The 22742-nt window shown below is 37.9% G+C and overlaps 1 protein-coding gene across 4 annotated transcripts in view; it reads right to left on the reverse strand.

Moving 5' to 3' along the window:
* Positions 1-2251: 2251 nt before the first annotated feature.
* gtf2e2.L (general transcription factor IIE subunit 2 L homeolog) overlaps positions 2252-22742 on the reverse strand; it is a 30605-nt gene continuing 10114 nt past the window's right edge. For all 4 annotated transcript variants that reach the window (XM_041591096.1, XM_041591091.1, XM_041591092.1 and 1 more), the window contains 6 exons: positions 17295-17386; positions 15920-16027; positions 14465-14647; positions 11053-11146; positions 4205-4320; positions 2252-3165 (listed from right to left, as the gene is read on the reverse strand). In XM_041591096.1, coding sequence (XP_041447030.1) covers positions 3049-3165; positions 4205-4320; positions 11053-11146; positions 14465-14647; positions 15920-16027; positions 17295-17386 — 710 coding nt within the window. In that variant the 3' untranslated portion in view covers positions 2252-3048. The remainder of the gene's footprint in view (positions 3166-4204; positions 4321-11052; positions 11147-14464; positions 14648-15919; positions 16028-17294; positions 17387-22742) is intronic.

The raw sequence follows: 22742 nt of genomic DNA on the forward strand, positions 1-22742 counted from the left end.
TTGTGCCTACCACCAAATTTGATACATTTAATTGGACATGGATCTATATAGATTCATAAGGACCCTTAATTTGAAAGATCACTTTGTTGACAGCAATCAGGGTAACACTGAAGCAATGAATAGTTTGAGGCTCAAGAGCACATTTTGTCCACCCACAGAATGTGGCGATTAAACTATTTACAGACGATGGACCATGAACTGAGCAAAACAAAAAGAGTATCGTAGTAATCTAACAAGGGCTGAATCTCTTGCCGTTGATTCACTATGTAATGATACATCTATAGTTATCCGCCCCGCAGACAAAGGGGGGATTGTGATCCTTAACTATAGTGATTATAGAGCTAAACTTTTAGCCCAACTTTCAGATGTCAGGATATACAAACTGTTGGAAGGGGATCCTGTGAAAACATTTAAGACAGATCAATATGTTGTTACAATCTGCCTTTAGAAATGGAAGGATAACCCAAACATTACATGAATATTTAAGAGAAGATTTTCCTATTTCGCCGATTTTATACGCTCTCCCAAAGGTGCATAAAAGCTTGGTGTCACCTCCGGGTAGACCGATTGTGTCTGTCAGAGATGGTCTATTCCATCTGTTGGGTATTTATATTGATCAGGTGTTACAGCCAGTGGTTCAATCGACACGTCCTAATTAAGGGATACTCCACATTTTCTAGACTGCATATGTAATCTTAATTTAAACCTGATTATGATTCTTTATTGCTGGACACCATTGATAGTGTTTAGCCTGTATACAAGCATTCCACATCACGATGGTTGGCATGCAGTCAAGAAATCCCCATTAGAATATGATGATTATCAATTATATAATTCAATTATTGACCACGTTCCTTAACTTTAACTACTTCCGGTTTGAGGAAAAAAAATTTCAACTGCAATGGGACTGCAATGGGGGCGCCAATGGCCCCCTCATATGCAAATCTTTTTTTAAAGGTTTTTATTTTGGCAATTGACATTAAATTAATACGGTTATAGCAGAGTTGTCTTACACATCAGGTAGCATTAAACATTCAATAGTGTATTATTAAGCAATTCACACAACTGAGGGAGCGGCATTAGGGACATATGGGTCAGATGTCATGTGATGTCAATCCAATTATCCCATACTTTCCCAAATTTGTCTGGTAGGCCATGTGCTTCATAAGTCAGTTTGATCAGCGGGAGTATATGATTGACTATTTTTAGCAAGTAGCTAATTGATGTGGGCTTGGGTTGTAGCCATTGTAGAATAATATGCACATTTTGATCAATTTGAGCGTATCCATATCTTTTTCAAATTTCATCAGAAAATTGTCATGAATAAACATTTCTTTGATGACTGTGTTAATTTGGAAAGGCAGTGAAGAGAGTTTTGGCTGTATGTTAACAGAACTTAATCTCAGCTCAGATTCCATTAAATTTACATCTAAATGTGGTAAGGAATTGGAATTTTTGGATTTGCATCTGACATTACATGGGTCTGTATTGGACTATACATTGTTTTGTAAAAAGACTGATTGCACCGCTCTATTGCATGTCTCGAGCTGTCATGCACCAGCTTTGAAACGCTCATTGCCGTTATCACAATTTTGCAGTGTTGAGAAACAATTCAAATTTGTCCAATTGTGAGACACAATTGACACATATGATGGACCATTTCTTGAAGAAGGTGGCTATAATAGCCTAGATTTAGACAGAACTCTCAGTTCAGCAAGACAGAAAATGTTATCGTCACAAACCAAAGAGAGAGATACTTGCCCTTTAATTCTGTCTACTCGGTTTTATGATTTGTCTCCTTCTATTTGCCAGGTGGTTCGATCACTGGAAAATTATAAAAGTGGACTCACAGCTAGACAGTATCAGTCCCAATCCTCCCATGTTTGGCTATTGTAGAGGCCAAAATTTGAGCGTTTTATCGGTTGTGGGAGGTTATACTTATGTCTTGCTAATGGGTTACATTACAATCTTTTCCTATTTTTGTATACCATCTCCCTTATTTTCCTTAACTGGGAACCCATTATCCAGGCTCTCTCTTACAGAATCAATTTCCCTTTTCACTGTTGGGTATGGCTTAAATATAAATGATTAAGTATAAATTATGGTGGTATGATTTCAGGTTAAAATATTTATAAATCAGGATTCTGCTAAATCAAATTTAAACCACTTTAAAATATCTCTGCTGCTCACCTTTTACTCTGATACACTTAGCCAATTTTAACAATTCAGACAAGGACAAGTCTAAAGAAAGTTCAAGAGAAAACAATTTTTATTACATTAAAACAAATGAAAAAATTGGTTAAACCATTTGCACACTTTTTTTAATGTTGACTAACAAAAGAAAGTTATTTTTGCTTTTGAAATAGCAAACTTGCCCTTTATATACAATAAACGCAAAACTTAGCTCAGATGCTGGAGATATCTTCATATGAGGAGCAAGGGGATCAGACAATGAACAGAATTAGGCAGAGCAAAACCAACACAATGTTTGGCTTTAACAAACTGATGTAGCCACTGCCAGTCAGTCTGTGTCTGCCAGAGATGTAGGAAGAAGAGAGTAGTCACCTCGCACACCCTGGCCGTCCAAATCCCGTGACACCTGGTGCTCGATGAAGGAGGTATTGGCAACCTCCACAGCAATCGAGAAAGAAGAAATCACCGGCACAACAGGCTATTTCTAGCAGGGAAACCCTTGCTCGTTTATTTGCGGATGCAACGTTTCGGGGCGTTACGCCCCGAAACGTTGCATCCGCAAATAAACGAGCAAAGTTTCCCTGCTAGAAATAGCCTGTTGTGCCGGTGATTTCTTCTTTCTGCCAGAGATGTGCCAGCTCTGGGATATTATTTAGCTAATTTATCGACATTCAGTTCTTTAATACTTGGCTCCTAAGACGTAAATAAATGGTCTCTCTGGCACCAAGAGGACGCGACACTGGATTTCTGAGTCTGTGAAGGGAAATATAAAGTAACCATTAAGGGTTGGAGTTGATGAGCAGCTAAGGATATCCTGAAGATACTCTGTAAACGTCCTTAGTTCAACTGATGCTCTTATGGTTTGCCTGAAGCAACATCTGTATAATCTTTCAGCACTCCTGCCAAGTGGTCGTTATGAGTCTTAAACCTCCTTCTCTGTGAGGTGGCCTTCTTTCTCTTCTGCACTGGAATCTGAAAAGCACATTAATAAATTGCATTAACACTGAAAATAGCTGAACAAGGCGCATGGATCATGAAGACAAGTATAAAAACTACTGGAACCAATAAAACAGAAGTGCTCAGTAAGGGTGTAAACCCTTTAAAAAAATTAAATTACACTTCTACGTTGCATACGAAGAAACGCACTACCAGTTGCAGGATTGGTGAACTACAGGTGTGCGGTAGGAGAAATTACATTGTATTTAAAACTCCAGAGTAACCATTGCACTATATAGGATTAAGGTACCAATAACATCATTAAGAATTTTTTTTTTTTGCATTTGAAGTTTGTATCTGTTCATCCAGCACCTACAAATAAACTATTTCTATTCAAGCTTTTTTATGAGAGATGTTTTTATTTTATAGTTCTGTGCAGGGCCATTTGCATTTATCCCCAGTTTGTCTCCCTGGTTAACGATACCTTGTCTTCTACATCTACAAAAGGGATGGTTAGTCACTGCTGGAGACAATTGTGTGGACAACTAAATGGCTGCTATAAAATCACTGAGTCGCACAAACCTTCCCAAGGATATATTTTTGTATGATAAAACATCCTATGTGCCATTACCCTAAATGTGGACCTTAAAAACGAGTTTTAACTTAAAAGGGTGATTCACTTTTAAGTTAACTTTTAATATTTTAAAAAATATGCTATTATCCTAAATGTGGACCCTAAACCCCAGTTTTAACTTAAAGGGGTGGTTCACCTTTAAGTTAACTTCTAGTATTTTATAAAATGGCCAGTTCTAAGCAACTAAGCAGTTGGTCTTCATTATTTATTAAGCATAGGTTTTTAAGTTATTTGCCTTCTTATTACTCTCATATATTTATAAATACATAAGTGTTATGAGTATACTGCAAATTACACAATTATAACCTGTGCTTAGTGATGTAAAAAATGCATATGGATGTAAGCATAATGAATGTGTGGCTTAAGGACAATACTCCTACTGTAATGAAAGCTCACTGACAAATTGAAGACTATTGTGCCGAGAATATAAGTAGCCCTTACAATTTTCTTTGGTCCAGATTCTTGCATTGAAGAAATTCCCTGCCTCTTAAGGTATTCTTCAATCTTCTCATCATCCATGGAATCTACTGGGACACTCCTCCATAACTTCTGGAATTCTAGAAAAAAAAAAAAAAAAAAAACCTATGTAGGACATTTAAAATAGGAATCCACAGGTGTTTTTGAGCACATCTCAAAAAGGTGTTTACATAATTAAAGCCCATTATTTGCACCCACGTAAAAGGGTTGATCTGATATAACCATGGGACCACAAAGTATCAATTATCAATGAAAAAAAGCAGTGTTCTTTAGCTTCTAAAGGTATAGCTCCTACAGTACACACCGTAAAACCCACGTAGATTTTATCTAAAAATGTTCATATAGTATGCTGACTAAACGTTGTAGCTTTAAAATTAATACCAGTACAACTGTTTGTCTTTATGAAGGGGACATTCAGATGCTTGAAAAGGGTTTTTCACCTTTTAAGTGATATTCTGAAAGAATTGGTAATTGGTTTTTATTTTTTATGGTTTTAGCATTATTTAGCAGCTCTCCAATTTCTGGTTCAAATTACATTAGCAAACATGCATAGATATGAATGAGAGACTGGAATATGCTTGCTTACCTTTGCATTAATTTCTACTGCAGCATATCACTTAAACAGGGCCGCTCCGGCCATGAGGCAAGGTGAGAATCTTGCCTCAGGCGGCACGGAGCGGCCAGTTACCAGGGGCGGCAAAAAGCCGCCTCTGGTAACTTTAAGAGCCGAATTTCCGTTTTTTAAAACGGAAATTCGGCTCTTCTAGCGCAGCGAGCGCAATTGCGCTCACTGCACTAGCGATCCGGCCCCTCCTCCACCCGCTCCGACGCTGGTAGTTAGAAGAGCGGAGCAGGAGGAGGGGCGGCATTGGGGCTGCTGCCTCAAGCGGCAGCAGCCCCTGAAACGTGTCTGCACTTAAAGAATTTTTATAAATGTACCCCTGTTCATTTTACAATTGCTGCATTTAGTGGGGGCGAGGGAGGGGAAGGTTATATATATTTTATATATTTGGGTGCTTGAAGAAGTATGTCAGAACAACAGTTAAAATGTATTCTGGTGATTACTGCTACAGAAGCTGTAATCCCCCCCTCAAACACGCAGACACCACTAGCATATATAAATGTATAATAAAACGTTGCTAGTTTTGCAAAATCTGCGAATTACCTTTATGAAACAGTCAAATACTTTCAGATAATTGTTCAGCATCAGCATTTCTGAAAGCATATTGGTGGTAAAATTGCAAAAAAAAATTAAAAAGTTTGTTTCGCAGTTTTGCATTTTGCCAACTCACTAGGAATACATGAACAAATTAAGAACTAGAAGCTATTTGTTCAAATTGCAAATATTAGCCACAAACTGAAGGAAGCAGAAATTCTGGAGCCAGTGTGTCTGAGGTAGGAGCAAAAAAGAAGCTTCTCTGATATCACTGGTGAAGTTTTTCCTTTAAGGGCTAGTCCACATGAGGAGATTCGGGGAGATTTTGTTGCCTGGCGACTAATCTCCCCGAACTGCCTCACCGTTTTTCCCCATAGGCTACAATGAAAAGTCGCCTGCATTAATGCAAACGCGGCGATGCGTTTTCAATAGTCGCCCAAAGTTGCCTCAGTGAGGCAACTTCGGGCGACTATAGAAAACGCATCGCCGCGTGTGCATTAGCTCAGGCGACTTTTCATTGTAGCCTATGGGGAAAAACAATGAGGCAGTTCAGGGAGATAGTCGCTCAAAAGGCGAGGCGATTAGTCGACAGGCGACAAAATCTCCCCGAATCGCCTTACCCTAACATTAAAATAAAATCCATTTGTGAGTAATCGGGGCTAAGCAGTTGACTATGAATACTGCATATCTCCCAACTGTCCCATTTTTCGTTGGACAGTCCCAATTTTGACAGCTCAACCAGCAGTCCCAGATTTGTACTGAAATGTCACGACTTTTCATTTATCTTTAATATTTTGACTTAAGAAATCTGATTTCTAAGAAAAAAATAACCATTTAAGTGCCATAGGTCACAGAATCTACAACAATAGGAAAACCCTGTAGCTCAGCAACACATACGGAAGCTTGCGGGCTCTACAGCCAGCACTGAGCTATGCCAAGACTTTTAACTTAAATCCCACCATGCAGTACTGATACAAGATGTTTATGCTACGTATATCCATATTTATGAACAAAGTGATTGGAAAATAATCACCAATGGTGCTTTCAGAAAGAGAATAAATGTTTTTGCTGCCGCCAAGTGGACAATTCCAGTATTATTATACACTAGTCAGAATTGACAAGAAGAAATTTAAAAATGTTTGTTGTAAAAATAATTTTGCAGAAGCTGTCTATTTCATATTGATTAGATGTAATATTAAACATATAATAATATTTTTGCTTAATGTTGTTAATGACAGGGTAAAGTAGCTTTCAAAAATAACTTTTTAAATGAACGGTTTGCCCCATTTAAAGTAGGCCCCATTTAAAGTAGGCTTGCTTCAAGTTATTTTGTTAACATGCAAACTGATTTTAAAACCCCATATCATTTAATACTGTTAACGCACATGCAAATTTGATTGCACCTCACAGTTAAAACTGCAGCAATCAAAATGCCCTTGCTTGTCAGTTATTGCTTCTCATTTATGTTAATGACAAATGAACTGCATGAGCAACTGTCATATACAGCAGTTTACCCAGTTAAATGAAAGGAATGTGGTTGGCAGCTGACAAGGTTGATTTTATCATTGTGGTTCAATAAGCTTTGTATGGCACACATGGATGTTTTGGTCATGGAAGTTTCAGCTTCTCAATAGCATAAAATCCGGGACTTCAAACTTGTCACAGGGGGTCACCATCTTGGACTGTGACTGTGATACTCACATGCTCAGTGGGCTCTGAACAGCTTTTGAGAAGCTAAGCTTAGGGGTTGTTCCAAATTAACTTGCAGAAAATGTGATTGGGCTGTTATGTAAGCTAATGCTACATGGCTGATTTTAAAATTCTGATGCTAGTTGCACTGGTTTCTGTGCTGCCATGTAGTAATTATCTGTATTAATTACTATTTAACTTATATTGTGACATTTATATTCTATGTGTACTGTATATTTTGAGTTGGTCCCTCAGCTCAGTAAGTGACAGCAGCACAGAGCATGTGCAGTGAATCAGCAGAAAAGAAGATGGGGCGCTACTGGGGCATCTTTGGAGACACAGATCTTTACTGCTGAAGGGATGTGGTTGTCTTGGGCTGGTACAGAAGCCCAAAACATTATGTACAACATTTCTGGCCTACTTCTTTAGTTAAGCTGTAGGTTAAGCTGTAGTTCTCCTTTAAGAAGTGTCTAAGAAAAAACAATTTACGCCAGTTGTTTAAACCTAACTTTGGCAAAAAAAACTATTTGGGTGGCAGATTAACTGTTTTCTAACTGTGTAAGAAAGGGTTCACCTCAAGCACTTTGTAAGAGCAATTTGTCACTTTAAGTATACTGTTGCTTTAATAATGTTTGTGTCTTCCATAGAGTATATGTGGGTGTGCCAGTAACACAGGAGTGTGTGTGCTATAGTCCTCTCAAATGGTGCATAACAAGGGGAGAAGGCAAAAGACAAGGACAACATAAAGCAAAAATCGAAAAGAAGTTCAATGGGGCATGGCTGCAGCCGAACAGGACGGACACGTAACTCTGCTGCTCTGCACCCATGCTTGTAAAACCCAGAGATCACCCTGCCACTGCTGCTTGCAAACACCTGGGAAGGCAGCACAAACCTCACCTGAAGGGCCCAAGAACCGCTCCGGGTAACAATATGGGGAAACATCGCACCCCTGGCCCGCGCAGCAGCACAGCTTCCTCTATCCCCCTGATATTGTCAATATGCAGACCTTAACTATCATCTCCTGGAACACCAGGGGACTGAACTGTAAATACAAGAGGGCCCACCTATTTGACTATATTAAAAGACACAAACCAGCAGTCTTGTGTCTACAAGAGACTCACTTAAAGGAGAAGGAAAGATACTGAGGCATTTTATTGCCAATAGATTAGCTGCAATAGTGCAAGCTAGAATACTATATTTATTCTGTAGAATGTTTTACCATACCCGAGTAAACAGCTCTAGAAACTCTCTGTTTGTTTAGAATAGGAGCTGCAGTATTAATGTGGTGTGACATCACTTCCTGCCTGAGTCTCTCCCTGCCCTGGGCTCAGATTACAGTAGAGAAGGGAGGGGTGGGGGGAAAGAGGAGCAAACTGAGCATGCTCTTGCCCAGGGCAATGAGGTTTAAGCTGAAGGCAGGAAGTCTGATACAGAAGCAGATGTGAACACAATATAAGGAAAGAAATGCAGTGTTTCTTTTGACAGGGGACTCAGAGCAACATTCATTTGGGGTTTACTGGTGTATTTATAGAGACCTTTCTGATAAGGCTTACTTAGTTTTAACCTTTCCTTCTCCTTTAATGGGCCAAAAACTCCTCTCCCTCAAGCGCCACTGGGTGGCCCATGCTTATCACGCCCCCTTTTCCACCCAATGCGAGAGGAGTCTCAATACTTATCAGAAAGGGCATACTTTTTGAATGCATTGGGATCCGCATTGACTTATACGCAAGGTACATAGCTTTACATTGTAAGCTTGCTAACCAATTTCTCACACTGGTTAATATCTACTACTGTCCTCCACCATTCTCGAAAGCATTACTAGAACAGGCATATACAGTGCTTTCCTTCTTTTCCTAATACACATATTTATATGCTGAGTGACTATAATGCTACCCTTGACCCCCTCCTAGACAGGCTAGGTTAAACTAGTGATTGTAATCAGAGTTTGCAAAGGTGGGTTGATAACCTGGCCACCTCCATCCGCACAGAGGCTAGAGGCAGCTGTGGCTAGAGTTGTTTTAATCTGTGCAATACCTAATGCTTATTGACTGGCATGGTTAGCCTCTACTGGGTACTCACAAACCTGAATAGTGCAAATCAGGGATCCAGTAGGGAACCCTGTCAATGACCCAGAATGACAAAGTTTTTAAGAACTTTTACTATCAGACTAGAGCTACCTATTCTCTAGACCAGTGATCCCCAACAAGTAGCTCGTGAGCAAAATGTTGCTCTCCGACCCATTGTAGGTTGCTCTCAGGGTCCTCAAAGAAGGGGCTTATTTTTGAATTTCAAGCTTGAAATTAAGTTTTAATTGCATAAAAACTAATTACAGTCCCAAGTAGAGCTTCTTGTAGGCTGCCAGTCCACATAGGGGCTACCAAATTGCCAATCACAGCCCTTGTTTGGCACCCAAGGGACTTTTTTCATGCTTTTGTTGCTCCCCAATTCTTTTTACATTTGAATGTGGCTCACGGGTTAAAAAGGTTGGGGACCCCTGCTCTAGACCAACTCTGCCAATTTCTAGATATAATCGCCTTTCCGCCTTTTAATGCAAGAGGAGTCAGCTACCTAAATCGTCCCATAACGGAAACAGATGTAGCAGAGGCAGTCTCTGCCCTACCCTCAAATAAAACACCAGGCCAAGATGGTTTCCCAGCCGCTTGGTACCCAATGCAGGGAAATACCCTAATGAAACAGCTTCATAAGACCTATTTGTATGCTTTTGAACAGGGTTCTCTACCAGCCTTGTTTTATGAGGTGGCCATAGTACTGATAGCAAACGCAGGCTAAGATCCTAGCCACTAAACTAGCTAAAATTGTCCCCTCAATTATACAAATGGATCAAACCGGCTTCAAGCCTACTAAATCTACCGCTTCTAATCTAAGCAGAGTTTTTACACATGGATCAAACCAGCTTCATGCTACTAAATCTACCGCTTCTAATCTAAGTAGAGTATTTACACATCTCCAAACTTATCACACAAATGCCGGCTCTAGGGTTTTGGCGTCATTGGACAGGAACAAGGTGGTGCCTCTGGGAGGTAGTGAGGAGATTTGGTTTTGGCCCAGGGCTCCTCAAATGGGTCCAACTGCTGTATCTCAAGCCTATGGCTCGCATTAAAGTAAATGGTGTCTTGCCAGGGGCAGAGTTTCAGGTTGGAGGTGATAACCTATATAGCAGACAACCTGGCCCTACCTAACGTGTGCTCTCCAGAGACCTGTCCTCTGAACAAAGCTAGATCACTTATGCGGACAACACTGTACTATGGGGGAAAAAATGGTTATAATGAAATGGATGAGTACAAACTGCCCAACAAGTACTCAATGGGTAAACCTAACTAACAAAGCTCTTCCCTCTATCAGGCTCACATACCTGGCCTGGGAATGTCCAGACAAGTTTGAAAGGATATGGGGCCCACGGCTCGATGTTAATTTAATAGAGCTCCCTGAATAGAGCTGTGCTTAACTGATGAACGCAATGGGATAGTACGACACATATGATTGTATGTACGTAAACTGTAGCACAAATTGGCCTAACTGCGAACCCACTTTGGTGTATACTCTCGGAGGGATCACTGGAGACATCATATGTTAATACTTACTTACAACTGTGACCCAAGTTTGTCTTATTTTATTTTGTGGTTTATTCATTGTTGTCTTTTTTTTTTTATTTTGTCACATGTTCCCCATACCCTTTTCCTTAAAACCAAAAAGTAAAGACTTTAAAAAAAATAAGTTCAATTAACTACATGAAGTCCAGCACAGCTGTATTGCATTGCAGCATTACCTGTTTGTAGTTTCACACATGAGATTTAGTAGGATTTAGCATCTGGACTGTGGACCTTCTAAAATACTGTCATTTCCTATAGTTTGTAACGAACTACATACAGAAAAATATAGCATAACACAGCAAATACAATCTAAAGTGAAGCCTAGAATGTCAAGATTCATGAACATGGAATATTACCTTCATCTACTGTAAACTGGCAGCTTTTGTCATTGTAGAAAAGGATTTTCTTTTTGTCCGGTCGTGTTACAAATACAATCTGATCGCCAAGTGCCTGATGTCAAACAGATTAAGAAATAAAAAAATCATCAAGAAGTTTTAAATAAGCACAAGTGCCCAAAAACACTTGATAAAACTGTTTAACCTTTAATCTGGCAGATTCTATACTTACATTCCAATGAAAGAAAAATATTTTTTATAGTATAGTAAAATGGAGCAAACTGAGAGAACCAAAAAACTGAAAAAATGCAATGCAAATAAAATACATTCGTACAGTTTCAGTGCAATAGACTGATATAACAAGTAAGGGTACAATGAACAGTGAGTTTCATGATGGGTTCTACCACAGGCCACAGCCACCACTGATTTTGTGAGCAGTTACAAGGAGACAACTGCACACGGTACAACTTCATTCTTACTAAAAAATCATTCTAGAAGAAATTACTATTTTGAAGAGATACGCTCAACAAAATAAAAGGGTTTGCTTTTTCTAAAGTCAATGTGCAATGTTTAGAGAAGCAAATTTTTTTAATCGTTAAAAACTTCCAACCAGTACTCATGTTTGCATGTTTCCCTGTATAAATGGGCTCATCTACAGTTTTCCAGTTCAGTCTTACAGCCCAACCCCAAAAAGGTATAAATATCTGTAGTAACAACAGTCTGAAAATGTATGTATACATTAAAAGTGTAGAAGATAAAAACAAACTAACAAACACATAGGGGCAGATTTATCAAGGGTCAAATTTCGAAGTGTAAAATACTTTGAAATTTGACCATCGAATGGTTTTTCTTCGACTTCGAATATGGAAGTCGAAGTTTTTTGCATCAAATTTGGCTATTCTGTGGTCGAAGTAAAATTGTTCGAACAATGAAATCCTTCGAATCAAACGATTTTACTTCGACTTCTAAAGACTTAGAAAAATGTTGTAGAAGGTCCCCATAGGCTAACATAGCACTTCGGCAGGCTTAAGATGGCGAAGTATTGAAGTCGAAGTTTTTTAAAGAGACAGTACTTCGAGTTTTTTAATTCACTTCCACCCTTAGTAGATCTGCCCCATAAGGTTATAGTATCCCCGGTGGCTGGTATCAGAATCAAATTTTAAATTTTATTCAGGTGTAATCGGTGCAAAAAATTTTCAGATGATCGTAAGCATGAACCAAATAAAAATATTCAGATTTGCCCAAATTCAAATCCTTAAAGATTTGGAAGAGAACTGAACTGAATTTTAACTCTGATCTTGATACTCAGACTTGAAGGCAAGGGTGAATGATTTTGCATCATTTTCCAGGGCAAAAAAAAAGCACAATGTACACATCACTTTCTTTTGTGATGCCACTGCTGTCTGCTACAGTATACTATGTAATGGCGCTAATACCACTCTACTCCTATCTTACTGTAAGCTTTTATTCTATGTGTACTGTTTAATATTTAAAAATAGGCCATATTTTGTGTGTGTGTGTGTGTGAATGAATATGTATACTGCCCTTTTAACAGTACTGGAAGCAAACTAACATAAGGAGATGGTAAACTCAGGGACCAGTTTCCATCTTTCCAGTCTGAACTTGCTTTAAAAGTTATGGCAGCCGCATGGTACACAACCACTTAAATACAAATAGAGCAAGGTTGTGCATTAATGCATTATCTACTGGACTTTGTGGTGCTGAAAAGAGGTGGCTGGAAAGAGAGACTAATGGTCTAACAAGTACCATAAGAATTGTGAGGGTGACAGAAAAAAACAAAGTATTATTTTATTAGTCATTTAGCGTATATTCATCTTGAAACAGCAAATAAAGCATGATCTACCAAGGCCTTTTACTCTGCACAGTTTATTGATCAAAACAACATGTTATATTAATTTCTTATTCATTCATATAGGAATGAATTTACCATATTTTTACTTTCAGTTTCAAATCATGGATGGGAATAATACCCCATAGGCACACATTCTGATGATTTATTGCCTTGATCAGCTGACAAATGTGTCAGTTCGTTGAGAATTTCCTGACAGTCAGAAAAGCTTTGATAAATGAAAAAACAGAACGAACTACTGGGAATTCTTTTAGATTTAATCTTAAAACCCAGTACAAAAACATATAGCTCCAATTGTCTGTCCTCTTTTGGCATTGATGTTTCATGCAAATCAATTCTCTATATTTTAACTAATGATTCTGTACAAAACTATGACGAGCATGACAAACTGATCCATATACCAGACCATATATTGCAAAATGTAGTAAAAACACAGTAAAGCCACATACATACAAGCTAGTGAAGATTTGCCATGCATATTTCTCTCACTAGCTGGAGAAACAGTAGCTGTATAGGATGAAATGGAGAGTAAGGTTTGGACAGAAGAATTGGAAAGAGAAAAACCCCATAAACATGTATATTTTGATTAAATATGTATTTAATAGTGCACAAAGAAAATGGGTATGGATTATTCAGTGTCGGACTAATGGGCCTGCAGCCTCAGGAGCCCCACACCATCCCCTGGGCCCCCAAGTCATAAACCCCCTCCAGGACCCCCTTCAGCACCCTCCCCCTGCACGTCTGTGCGCGCAGTTTCCTGTGCATCGGAAGAGAACTGGTATCAGGGAGGGATGTCAGTAAAGCTGGCCACAGACACAAAGATCCGATCAGACTTTCGATCGGACTTTCCTATCCCCCGACCTGCCACTAACCATTCAGATCAAAGTCTTACCATTCCGATCAAATAAAGTAGTAAAAGAACAGATCAGCCGATGTTCTGCCCCTGACAGCAATCGTACGACAGACAAAGCTGGTGACAGTCTCCCTCTGAAAATTGTATGATCGGCAATACACGCAGAGATATTATCGGCAGCCGACAGAAATTTTCTAACCTGCCGATCGACCGGATCCCCGATTCGCACGATTGGATCTTTGCGTCTATGGCCAGCTTTAAATCTGAAATAAAACCCCACTTCAGCAGTAACCTGCTTTGTAGAGTGCTCTCCTTTCTACAATCCATGGCAATTTATCAGGGAGGGAGGTAAGCAGCAGTGAAGGTAGTGGGTCTGGGCCGGCAGGGCCCAGTTCGAGCCTGGAATTATTGAATGACAAGGGGTGTCACTATTTAATAAACCTCTATTCCGGTGAGTAAGTGTTTTGTCTATAGGAAGACAAGCAAGTTTCCAGCATGATTAACGGCCTTCACAGAAGGTTACACATGATTATATATATATATATATATATATATATATATATATATATGGTCTCAACATCTAGTCACTTTATCCGACAAGGCTGAAGCTATGCCCCATGTGATGCAGATACAGACAGTCAACAGACAGTCTGGATGAACTATATCCAAACCACATTTTGGGGTCATATATCTATGAAGGAAGTGGGTACCTTTATGGCTTTCTGTGCATTGGGAAGTCCTTCCTCTATATCTTCAAGCAGAATCCCACCAAGGCCTCGTTGATCATGTTTGTCTAGTAGCCTCAGGAGAGCTTTCTTGTCTTTTAAATTGTACTTTGGCTTAAAGGCATATTTACCATCAATAATCTCAATTTTTGGATTATTCACCAAAGCCTAGCAGAAATAAAAAAAAAGGTAAAAAGACAGATAAAAACAATAATGTTTAATACATAAGTATTCGTTTCTGTTCTATTTCATTACTAATAGCATCCTGACAGGGTGTTGGCAACAAATACATAATCAGCTGTATGCTCCAGCAACTGAACACCTTAAAGTAGCCATAGACACAAAGATAAAGCTGCATGAAAATTTGTTGCGTACGATTTTCAGACCATGTGTAGATTGTCCCAACATTTTCCGTACCATGGTGATCGGTCGTTTAGTCAATCGGGCTAGTTAGAAGATTTCTGTTGGCTAACGATAATATCTCTGCATGTATTGCCTAGTGCTGAACAAAACTACTATATATTAAATGGAAAATATATCTTAATTATAAGCAGAGTTCAAAGGCCATTTAATTTTTAATGTATATTAGAAAAAATACCCCTCCAAATATGCTAAAAGGAGTTTGGACTCCCCTGATATATTATTGCTAGTTTTGTATAATAAATGATTTAGTAACAGAGTGTAGCCATATTGCTTATCTCAGCATTTTCTGTAGCCATCAACAGAATTGTGCAATCTATTTATACCTTTATACAGTTCATTTTTCATATGTTCCATGTAGAGAGGGAGTATGTCCCTCAGTTGCAACAAAATAAAAAAATACTACTCCTGCATTATAGATTTCTTAGAACCTGCAAATTCTAAAATATAAAGAACTAGTACTGGACAAAATACATAGAAATTATACATTTGTAATCAACTCTAACCCTAATATACTCTCCCTCGTAGATGAAGAAAAGGACACTGCTATAGCCAAGATGCCACACTTCATCAAAATGAGTATGCTGGAATGCTAAATACTAGCATTTTACAGCAATAATGCTGCGAAGTGCAAAATATTATCACACTCATTCCCTCTAAAGGGAAGGCCTGAATTATTATAAAGGTATATGCACAGCAGCAGCTGATTTATCATACTATGTAAAACAATTAACACCAGAAAAGCTGTGTAAAAACTTTAAAAAATAAATGACAAATTTATAAAAAGACCTGTTTTAATTTAAGCAGGCCAATTGCTGACATTGGTGTTATTTTACACCACTACATATTTTCACATACCATTTTCAAGTAAGCCAGAAGTACACCATCTCTGAAAATGAATACACAGCTTGATAAGTACAACATTTCTTACTCTGTTTGGCGATATGTGGTGTATTTGGTCACCATTTTTTTTTTACATAGCAGGAAAAAAGGCCCTCAATGTAATGTATTACTTGTTACCTCTGACATTAGCCATTGCTTCTGTTTGATACCGATGTCAAGATGTTGTGTTTCATCCAGGATTTCCTCTAATGTGAGTGGATATGTGTCTCCTCGCTGGTGCCGAGTCTGCAAGAAGAAAAACATTTACATGTTTATCTTTCAGGCAGTTTATTTTTTAAACAGAATATAACAAAATACCCAGTTCAAAATAAAATCCTTGCCACTTTCTGGGCTTCTGTGTTTTAAATATTTTATTTGATTTTCATATTAAACAAATGATATCAGAATGAGAACAAATGTTACGCAGATTAAGAAAATAGGTTGCATATGAGACAATGGCATGATATTATCAAAACTGTATACCATTCAAGAAAACTAACAAAAACTAACTAAAATCAACTAAGCCAGTGGATGTACATGTAATAAAAGAAAGAAAGAAAGAAAGAAAGAAAGAAAGAAAGAAAGAAAGAAAGAAAGAAAGAAAAAGCCCATTCATCATCTTGTCAAATAGGTCTTCTTACAATTGAAGAAACCGCATTATTTGATCGCCAGTATTGGAGTTACAGATTTCAAAATAAGGTGACCAAATCGGCCTAAAAGAATCTTTGGAAATAACTTCCTTTAGTTTTAGTTATTAAGGCTTCTTGCCAACGAAGCTGGTTCATATAAGATATGATGTCCGATAATGAGGGGGGTTCCTTTTGTAGCCAGAAATTAAATAAAGCTTTCCTAGAAGCAGCTAGAAAAAAAGGAAGTCAATAACTTACTCTCATGGGAGATAATATTTGACTTAGGAATTGCAGAAAGCATATTAATTTCTAGATGCAGTAAAGCAAAACACGGATATAGTTTAATTTTTATCTTCAGTCTAGAATTCAAAAAATTGGTGACTTCGATCCAAAATAGGTTAATTTTTGGACAGGACCATAAATAATGGAAAAGTGACACATTAGTCTCATCACATTTAGGACAAAATGATATAAGGACTCTTAGATGTACTTTTAGAAAAAAATTTCCATATCCTAAATGGATAAGCTTCATTTACATGTTTAATAACTTAGAGGTGAGGAAAATTTTACAATTCCAATTTGTTGTCCGCCACCCAGTGAATAAAGTTGCTAAATTGTTCCCCAGGCCAGCAATCCTCTTTGGAAAAAAATTAACCAGCCCAGGGTTGTTTCTTTTTCTTGTACCTTGCATTGGGTTGAGCATGTACAGTATAGTATAATGTTTGAAGCTACTTGGATCCCTCAAGAAGAAGTTAAACTGGCAGTACTCACCTAGAGGAACACTCACCCGGGACATAAAGTAGGCCCCAGTCATATGCTGGTCGTACATAAATAAATCCCTACTTATAAACAGTTTATATAAGCCCCGTTGAAATGAAGAGTACCTTCATATAGTTAACGATCTTAGCGAGGACACCAAACTTGTATCCAGAACTCCCAGAAAGGCTCTTGAGATTAAATGACCCATTGCTGCCATCTGAAATCCAAGAGAAAATGTAGTCAGTGATTGGCCATGGCAGTTAGAAACTATTGCTCTTGTAATGCTGCAATTTTATTTACTTTTCATTATCTTTCTGTTTAGAACCTCTGCCATTCATACTCTAGTCTCTCAACTACTAACTGGAAATATTAGACCCTTGCCACTAGATCACTGCTGAAATTCCAAACTGTAGAGCTCCTGAACAAAAATCAAAATCGTTTCACAAAAACCACACACAAAAATTAAAAGACCAATTGCAAACAAAGAGCAATAGCAAAACATAATTATACCATATTTCAAAGTTATATTCGGTTGACATGTGTGACTAAAAAGTCAACCTACAAAATGTGTGTGTGTGTATGGATGTATGTATATGTGTGTATATATATATATCTATATCTATATATATATATATATATAGACATATAACTAGATAGGTGCACTCAGATAGCCATGGTGATGCCTAGGTGCTGGAACAAAAATTAATATCTAGAAAGCAGAAAAACTTCCGCACACATAGGTCTTGATAAGTGGAAAAAAAGCTGGTAGATTTATTTCAACGTTTCGGCTTACAAACACAAGCCGTATTTTTGCTTTATATATATATAATAAAAACACAGTATCATTGTACATGAATTATCCTTGAAAAAGGCCCTAATATGGGCCGAAATGTCGGATTTAAGTACTGAATAAATATTTTGTTTGATTAATTACAAATGGGAGTATATATATATATATATATATATATATATATATATATATATATATACATATATATATATATATACATACATATACACACACACACATATATATATATATATATATATATATATATATACACACACATACATATATATATATACATACATATACACACACACACATTCACATAGACACAGATAAAAACACACACACACTCTGATAATTAGCAAATTGACTGTAAATAATTAACGCATTGAAATCTAACAGAGGGGGAGGGGGAAAATACAGACTCCCTTGCCAATTGATCAGTCTTTTGGGTGGAGGTCTGGGATGCTAATGTAACAGTGAGCAGCTAGCTGGCTGCATTGTGCTCTGTCCAATAGTAGCAGAGCTCAGTGGGAGCAGCATTATGCCAGTCAGTACAGACTCAGCTACAAAACAGACCCCAGCAGCATCTTGTGCAGGAAGGAGGTAGGTTAATCAACACATCTTTGTTTTCTATTTTTAACAGAAGGGAGAGAGAATACACAGGGGTTCAATCATCCTTAGTCTGTGCCAAGTGATGAGGAAATGCAACAAAGAGATGACTACAGATACAGAATAATAGGATCACGGCAGATAATGATCTCTCGTTTGGTTGGCATGGCTCACGCCCATTTAGACATGTAGAGAAATACTATATGTTTGCAGGTTTCTATGGGCTAGCACAACTAGGACAAGTATTCTGGTTACATTAGACAGATGACTAATGGAAAAATAGGAATGTTTTTAATGTTAACATTTTAAATTTCCTCATTAACCTGGCGTATGCTATAAATACTTCTGTCTTATCAAATTAACCAGCCATTTCCAGACTGAAGGTTCGGTGTGCTTCTGCCAAAGTCTAGGCAATTGCACAATACAAAATAAATGAGTTATTTTTCACCACACCACCAGCAACCAGACTGGAGCCATTTTATAGTTTGAATTTTAAGGTGTAGATAAATGGGAGCTGGGTTTAGAGGCATACCTGATAGCAGATGATAAAAATGCAATTCTACCAACATCTGTCAAGTGCTTAGCCCATTTAATTCTGTTTATATTATGTAAACTCAAATAACAGTCCTTATTTTGTACTTCAACATACTGTAGATTCTGCGTGTGCTGAAAAGCCCATTTATTGTCAATGACTTTAGAAATATGCCAGTAGAATATGCTTTATATAAACTAGGAAACTACACAATCACATAAACAATAGCAGTTATTTGTTTCAAAGCCAATCTGTAGAATGTGCTGTTTGCATGTAACAACATCAATGTTTAGATCAGATTAAAGCTAAATATTATTTAGCATTCCTGATTATTAATTTGGTACATATTTATTACATATGGGTGCCATACCTGAAAATACATACACAACTGTGAATCTAGGCAAGCTGTACAAGCCAGCTCTCATAGCAGCCTTTCTCAAGCAGACAGTGGAAATGCCCATAGTAATCAAATAACTATCTTCCCTGCAGACACTACACTATTTTGTGCATAATATAAACAAAACTCTTACAGGCAGACACTAATTTTGAAAAATGTATTCCCCACATGGCTGATCGTCTTTTGCTACCTTCCAAAATAACATTTACTTCCTGTTTATACGTCACACAATGCACAGATATGGGGTTTAAGGTCTCTTACTGAAAACTTGATAATCTGAATGGCATGCTCAGTGCACTTCTTTGACAGGTTCAGCATCATTTTCCTGATCTACAAGCCTAAAAGCAATATGCTGAATTGATGAGTAATATGACATGATGGGTTTCTGGAGGCCATTAGAGTTTTGGCCACTTTACATGTAGAGTGATGTGTAGCTTTTTCACTTCCAAGTAAATTACTGACATCCATCTAAACCTACAGCTGTATACCCTAGAGACAATCATTGCCCTGTGTAGTTCTGCAATGTTAAAATTGAGAATTAAATCTGGGATGCAATTTTGAGACAATATATTGTGAGCTGAAAAGTGCAGTCAGACTGCCAATTCACCCTTAGGCCTGCTAATAATATCTATGGTGACTAGGCATTGAAAATAAAAATGGACAGATAAGGATTATCGAACCATAACTAGACCGCATTTTGTAGAATAAAGCACATATTGTTTTTATAAAGTGATGCTGCATTTTCTTCTACCATAATAGAATCAACTGCCAAAAATGTCATTACATAAAGCTCATACAATACATTACTGTAATTTTTAATCACACTTTGCAGTTTGCACCAGTGCTCCGTAGGCAAAGGCTGCATGTTTGAGGCACTGTTAACAGTACCTGTTGAGGATGGCCCAAAAAAATACAGATAATTATATAATTCTTTACTTTCTCCACAAAACCTTACAACCCATACTATATAACACTGACTCTAATTCCATCGCTACTCTGAACTAGCTCAATGAAAAGGCCAAAGGCTTTTATACAGGGTATATACAGGTTATAGCACTCCAAAGTAAATTCTAATATCCTCATATTTTATAACCGTTTCAGTAAGCCACATGACATCATCAAACACTGTTTATATAGCGAAAAAAGTACCCCCTATTGTAAAATGTAAGGATGTTTTAAGTCACCAAGGCCTTTGGCCTTGTGCTTTTATACAGGTCATGGAGCTCCAAGGTGACTTCTGAAATCCTCATATTCCCAATATGTCCCAAATACTAGCAAATCCCAATCTGTATAACAGGGTTACAGATATATGTAAACACTGTTGTGTTTAGCCATAGCTTGAAGCATGCCTAAATCTCATGCTAAATCAATTTTAGAATAGGATTTCAGAAGTATCCTGCAATGCAATCTCACTCTAACTGGCCTTCAGGCCTGGCCTCCCAGCAACTACTTCAGACGAACTGTTTTAGGACAATTTGGGTATCTTGCATATTACTTTGAAATTATTTTGTTGTACACATATTATAAAGAAACAGATCTATCAATAAACTTCTAATTTCTTGCAGTCATTCCTATCAAGATGGCATCTCTTGGCTCCTGGAAGAATGAAACAGCCTTGATTCAGCAGCAAATTGGCTTTCAAGTACAAAAGATCTATCCTTTCCATGATGGCTGGAACACTGCTTGCTTTGTGATCCTGGTTCTGTTTATTCTTACAGTACTCTCACTCGTACTGCTTGCCTTTCTATATGAAATGCTGGACTGTTGTTGCTGTGCCAAGCACAAGACAGTAAAAGATCTGGAGAATGAGCCAAATCCTATAAGGGCCTTAATGAGCATGAAGAAACGAAAGACTGAAGTAGTGTAAGAAGCGTATAAGAATACTGGAAGGAGAAATAGATGTGCTTGCGCAAATAAGAGGACAATTTGCAAACAACTGGCACGTATCCTCCTTCACAAGGCCAATATAATTTTCCTGCATCCTCATTGGCTACTCTGTTATTCCATTCTAGGTTTGTTTAAAGATACATAGTATAAGAAAAGCATCCTCTGTTAAGGAAAACATTGAAGTACATAATCTTGAAGGTGAAATGTGTGGTACTACATAAAAATATTTTAACGGCACCTATTTTTATGTAGTGCTGTTTGTACAGGTTGATTAAGATGAAACAGTGCCCTAGGCAGGGTAGTTATTCAAGACTCCATTTTTCCATAATTACAACATGTGTTTTTCCCATGTTGCTGTATGACTATCAATGCAGGAACATGCCAAATCTGTATCCTTCACATTTCTTTTAAAGCTGATGTGATTGTGTTTTATTGCAGTGTCTGTGTCTTTATAGGAATGGTGGCACCCAATAAAACTGATGGGGCAAAAAGGCTAGGGAGCCCTGTGTATAATCAAGCTCCAGCTATTTGTCATTAATGTATTTACTATTCATAATGAGTCTTACCAACAGTTGTGTTTACAGAACCCAAAATACATTACTTTGTGTAGATTTGTTGTTTTAGAAGGTTGAATCAGTCTTGCATTTAGATGTCTGGGCTTTCTTAAAAGGGAAAGATTCACACTTATATGCTCAATTTACTGTACTAGCCCGATAAAATGAAAGACCTATGTTTAAAAGCAGTGGCACTCTACAACCATGAAAATATAAGCAGAAAGTGAGTTTATATTAGTCATAACTGATGCTACATGAGTGATTATTAAAAGACAAGGACAAATGCATATTGTTGACAATGTTAGGTACCCCCCACTGAATTGAAATGTTTTTGAAGTGCTCTTTTTATGAAAAAATACACAAGTCTGGGGAAAAAGTACAATGTCCATTGTACTTAACTTTTCCAGGTTTAAGACTTGTGCATGCAGACTCAAAACCCAAAATTTAGCTTTACGTTGCATGTGTGAGTTTAAGTCTGACAACAGATGTCTGACAAAAGGTGGCCATACACGGGCCGATAAAAGCTGCCGACAGACCGTGTCGGCAGCTTATTGGCCCGTGTATGGGGCCCCCCCGACGGGCTTTACCGATCGAGATCTGGCCGAAATTCGGCCAGATCTCGATCGGATGAGACAAAAAATCCTGTCGGATCGCGGCCGCATCTATTTGTTGATGCGGTCCCGCGATCCGACCGCCCATTGCTATTCAATTAACAAGAGAGCTGAGAGAAAAGCAAACGAAGAGGCAGAACCTGCTGCTAGGTGCTCTTTATTGCACACAACATGTTTCGGGCAAGAGCCC

Source organism: Xenopus laevis, chromosome 1L, assembly GCF_017654675.1.
Source record: "Xenopus laevis strain J_2021 chromosome 1L, Xenopus_laevis_v10.1, whole genome shotgun sequence".
NCBI classification, from domain to species: Eukaryota; Metazoa; Chordata; class Amphibia; order Anura; family Pipidae; genus Xenopus; species Xenopus laevis.